General features: G+C 50.9%; 1 protein-coding gene across 1 annotated transcript in view; it reads left to right on the top strand.

Annotated features, from left to right (window-relative positions):
- The window catches only part of LOC103396765 (neuropilin-1a-like), a 53,935-nt gene that overhangs the window by 47,697 nt on the left and 2,922 nt on the right, over positions 1 to 3,316 (top strand). Inside the window, exons 7-11 of the mRNA XM_025052451.1 lie at positions 818 to 973; positions 1,127 to 1,271; positions 2,324 to 2,499; positions 2,753 to 2,908; positions 3,002 to 3,260. Of these exons, the coding sequence (XP_024908219.1) occupies positions 818 to 973; positions 1,127 to 1,271; positions 2,324 to 2,499; positions 2,753 to 2,908; positions 3,002 to 3,260 (892 nt within the window). The remainder of the gene's footprint in view (positions 1 to 817; positions 974 to 1,126; positions 1,272 to 2,323; positions 2,500 to 2,752; positions 2,909 to 3,001; positions 3,261 to 3,316) is intronic.

Below are 3,316 nucleotides of genomic sequence, written 5' to 3'. Positions count from 1 at the left end.
GGGTGAGGATTCCCAGGAAGCCTCCCTCCAGTTCCCAGCCTTCGGTCCCAGATCGGGTGTAGACCTGCTGGAACGTATTTTCTGAACCGGCATCAGTGGGCGGAGCCAAAGCCTCAGCGGCGTCCGTTCCCATGTGCAGTCGGACAGAGCGGGCGTCTCCACAGTGGGGTAATTACACGGTGTGTGTGTGTGTGTGTGTGTGTGTGTGATAGCAGCGACCCACAGACTGAGTGTGTATTTCTGTACTCAAGAGAACAAACACGTTCTTCAGAGTTCCTGTCAGAGCCAATAGGATCGTCAGGATAATGAGACGGCAGCGTCAGGAAAATACGTTTGTCTTCCTTTAAGTACGTCTCCGGTTCACGTCGAGTCCCCGCGTGGGAACGTTCAGATCGGAGCGTTCTCTTCGATGGACTGATTCAACGTATGACGTCAGAATGTTCCTTCAACCAGAACGTTCTCATCTCATGGACCAAGAGTTTGATGAAAAGACGATGAAAACGAACACGAGCGTCGATGACGTGAAGGAAGAGAAACTTCTGACGTCAGATCAGATTAACTCCGAGATGTTCAGTGTTCCTTCATCTGACTGGACCTGGTTCTTTGGTCCTGGTTCCGTCCCCAGGCTGGAGGACGAGGAGGAGGTTTACTAAGAAACCAAAGTTAAAGTTGAGAAGAAGATAAAGTGATCCAAATGTGTTCCTCAAGGTTCCTCAAGGTTCCTCAAGGTTCCTCAAGGTTCCCCGTACCTCAACCACGTCCTCTGGTTTCCTAGACTCCTTCTGACCGATCGTTATGATGTCGTTGGTTTCTGCAGGTTGACCTGGGGTTCCTCCGGTTCGTCACCGCCGTCGGGACTCAGGGCGCCATCTCCAAAGAGACCACGAAGCACTACTTCGTCCGCTCGTACAAGGTGGACCTGAGCTCCAACGGAGAGGACTGGGTGCCGGTGAAGGATGGTTCGAAGCAGAAGGTAATGTGTTTCTGTTTAAATGTCACCCGACCCAGAGTTGTTGTTTGTGTTTCTGTTTAAATCTGATTGGTTGGCTGACGGTGTGTGTGTCTGATTGGCTCTCAGGACTGGTTGGCTGACGGTGTGTGTGTGTCGCGACTGCTCTGTTTCCAGGTCTTCCAGGGAAACCACAACGCCGTGGACGAGGTCCACGCCTTCCTGCCCAAACAGTCTCTGGCTCGCTACGTCCGCATCCGACCCATGTCCTGGGAGAAGGGCATCTGTATGCGCTTTGAGATCTACGGCTGCAGGACGTCAGGTGACGCTCAGCTGTTTTTTTGGTTAGCTTTAGCGTTAGCTTTAGCTTGTTCCATCATGGACTGGAGTCCCTGTGAAGTCTCAGTGGACATTTGACCTTTGACATTAGGGACAGTTCAGAAGAAGTTGGTCTTCACTGCCGTCCTCCCCGACCCGCGCCCCCCTGCTTGAACATCATCATCCACAGTCGGATTTTTCTTGTAGATTTTTCCCTCAGGAATCGTTGAAATTCATCATTAAAGTTCATCCAACATTCACAAAGTTTAGACAAATAAAGAAGTGACAGAAAAATCGAAGAAAACCAGAATTCATTAACGTTAAGTTGAGAACGGAGTTAATTTTTAAAAAAGGTAAAAAAACAAATTTACAAAATAACATTAACCCTGAAATATCTGAGGGGCCGTGAACCAATAACAGCTCAGTGTTTCCATTTCCTGCTTCATAATGGTCTCTCTGTGTCCACGTGTCCCGGGGGTCTGAGACAACAGAGACCACCCCCCCCCTCCCCCCCAGATATTTACAGCAGGAAGAAGAGTGAGGTCACGGCTCTGATCAGATCCAGTCCCGTCTCGCTCTTTGACACGGACCATAATCCAATCCAAATCCACCAATCACACGCCAGCCTGTGTGTACAGCATGTGACCACGGTGTCCTCACAGAAGACGGGGACGGAAATAGAAAAAGAAAATGTTTTTTTCTTCCTTCGAACACAAAGGCACAGTGTGTGTGTGTGTATGTGTGTGTGTGTGTGTGTGTGTGTGTTTATTTATAGGAGTTTTTCTCTGCAGCTCATTAATCATTGTTCAGGACATGTTAAAGATGAATTAGCTGTAACATGTGTGTCTGCTGCTAACTGCTAACAGCTAACAGTTCTACACCAAGTTAGCCTAGCATGTTCTTAAACTTAGCAATGACAGCTAAAAGTCTCCCCAAAAAAACGTCTGGCCACCAGGGGGCGACTAACCCACAGATGCGATTAGCGCTGCTGTTCCTTACCTCACCAGTGGGGGGCCCTTCATCACCTCCTCATCCTCCTCCTCTCTGACTCCACAGACTACCCGTGCTCAGGGATGCTGGGAATGGTGTCGGGTCAGATCTCTGACGCCCAGATCAGCGCCTCGTCGTACGCCGACCGGGGCTGGGTGGCAGAGAACGCCCGTCTGTTGACAGGGAGGTCGGGCTGGACCGGGCAGCAAACCAAACAGCCGTTCAGAAACGAGTGGCTGCAGGTGGGTGAGGGTTCGAAACCCACATTACGTTTTTATTTCTGAACAAAAAAAAAAGACAAAGACAACCTCAAAACGATCATTTTGTTACATCGGTGCCCCCTAGTGGCCCATTGATGTACTGCAGGCGGTCATGGAAACTTTAGTTGAATTGTTTCTGAGCCCGTTGCTGTTGGACAGTGAACCCAGTGGTTCTGGTCGGTGGTCTGACTCTAACCCACGGTCTGTGTCTTCTGGTCCAACCCTGGTACCGTAGGTGGATCTGGGTCAGGACAAGATGGTGAGCGGTGTGTTGATCCAGGGAGGGAAGCACCGCGACAAGAACGTCTTCATGAAGAAGTTCAGAGTGGGCCACAGCCTGGACGGAGAGGACTGGACCATGGTCAAGGAGGAGAACACCACCAGGCCCAAGGTAGGTCCACCTCAGAACCAGGTTCTGACCCGTTCAAAGACGATGAAGGTCCAGCCGCAGGATTAGAACGGACCTGGTTTCTGACTCTTCCAGATCTTCATTGGGAACCAGAACCACGACACCCCGGAGCTCAGGACCATGGGTCCGTTCCTCAGCCGCTTTGTCCGGGTTTACCCCGAGAGGGCGACCAATGAGGGCCTGGGTCTGCGCCTGGAGCTGCTGGGCTGTGAGCTGGAGGGTGAGCGCGCGTGTGTGTGTGTGTGTGCGTGTGAGGATGACGACCTCTGTTCAGATTTATTTATTTTGTTTTGTTCATGTCTGTGTATAGCTAAGCTAACATTTAGCTACAAAGGTTAGTTTCGATGTTAAACCTAGCTGCAGCCCCCCCCCTCCCTCCGTCCCTGTCCT

Source organism: Cynoglossus semilaevis, chromosome 20 (genome assembly GCF_000523025.1).
Source record: "Cynoglossus semilaevis isolate Cse_v1.0 chromosome 20, Cse_v1.0, whole genome shotgun sequence".
In the NCBI taxonomy this organism is placed as follows: Eukaryota; Metazoa; Chordata; class Actinopteri; order Pleuronectiformes; family Cynoglossidae; genus Cynoglossus; species Cynoglossus semilaevis.
The sequence above is the reverse complement of the archived record's forward strand: the minus strand, read 5'-3'. Positions and strand labels throughout refer to the sequence as shown.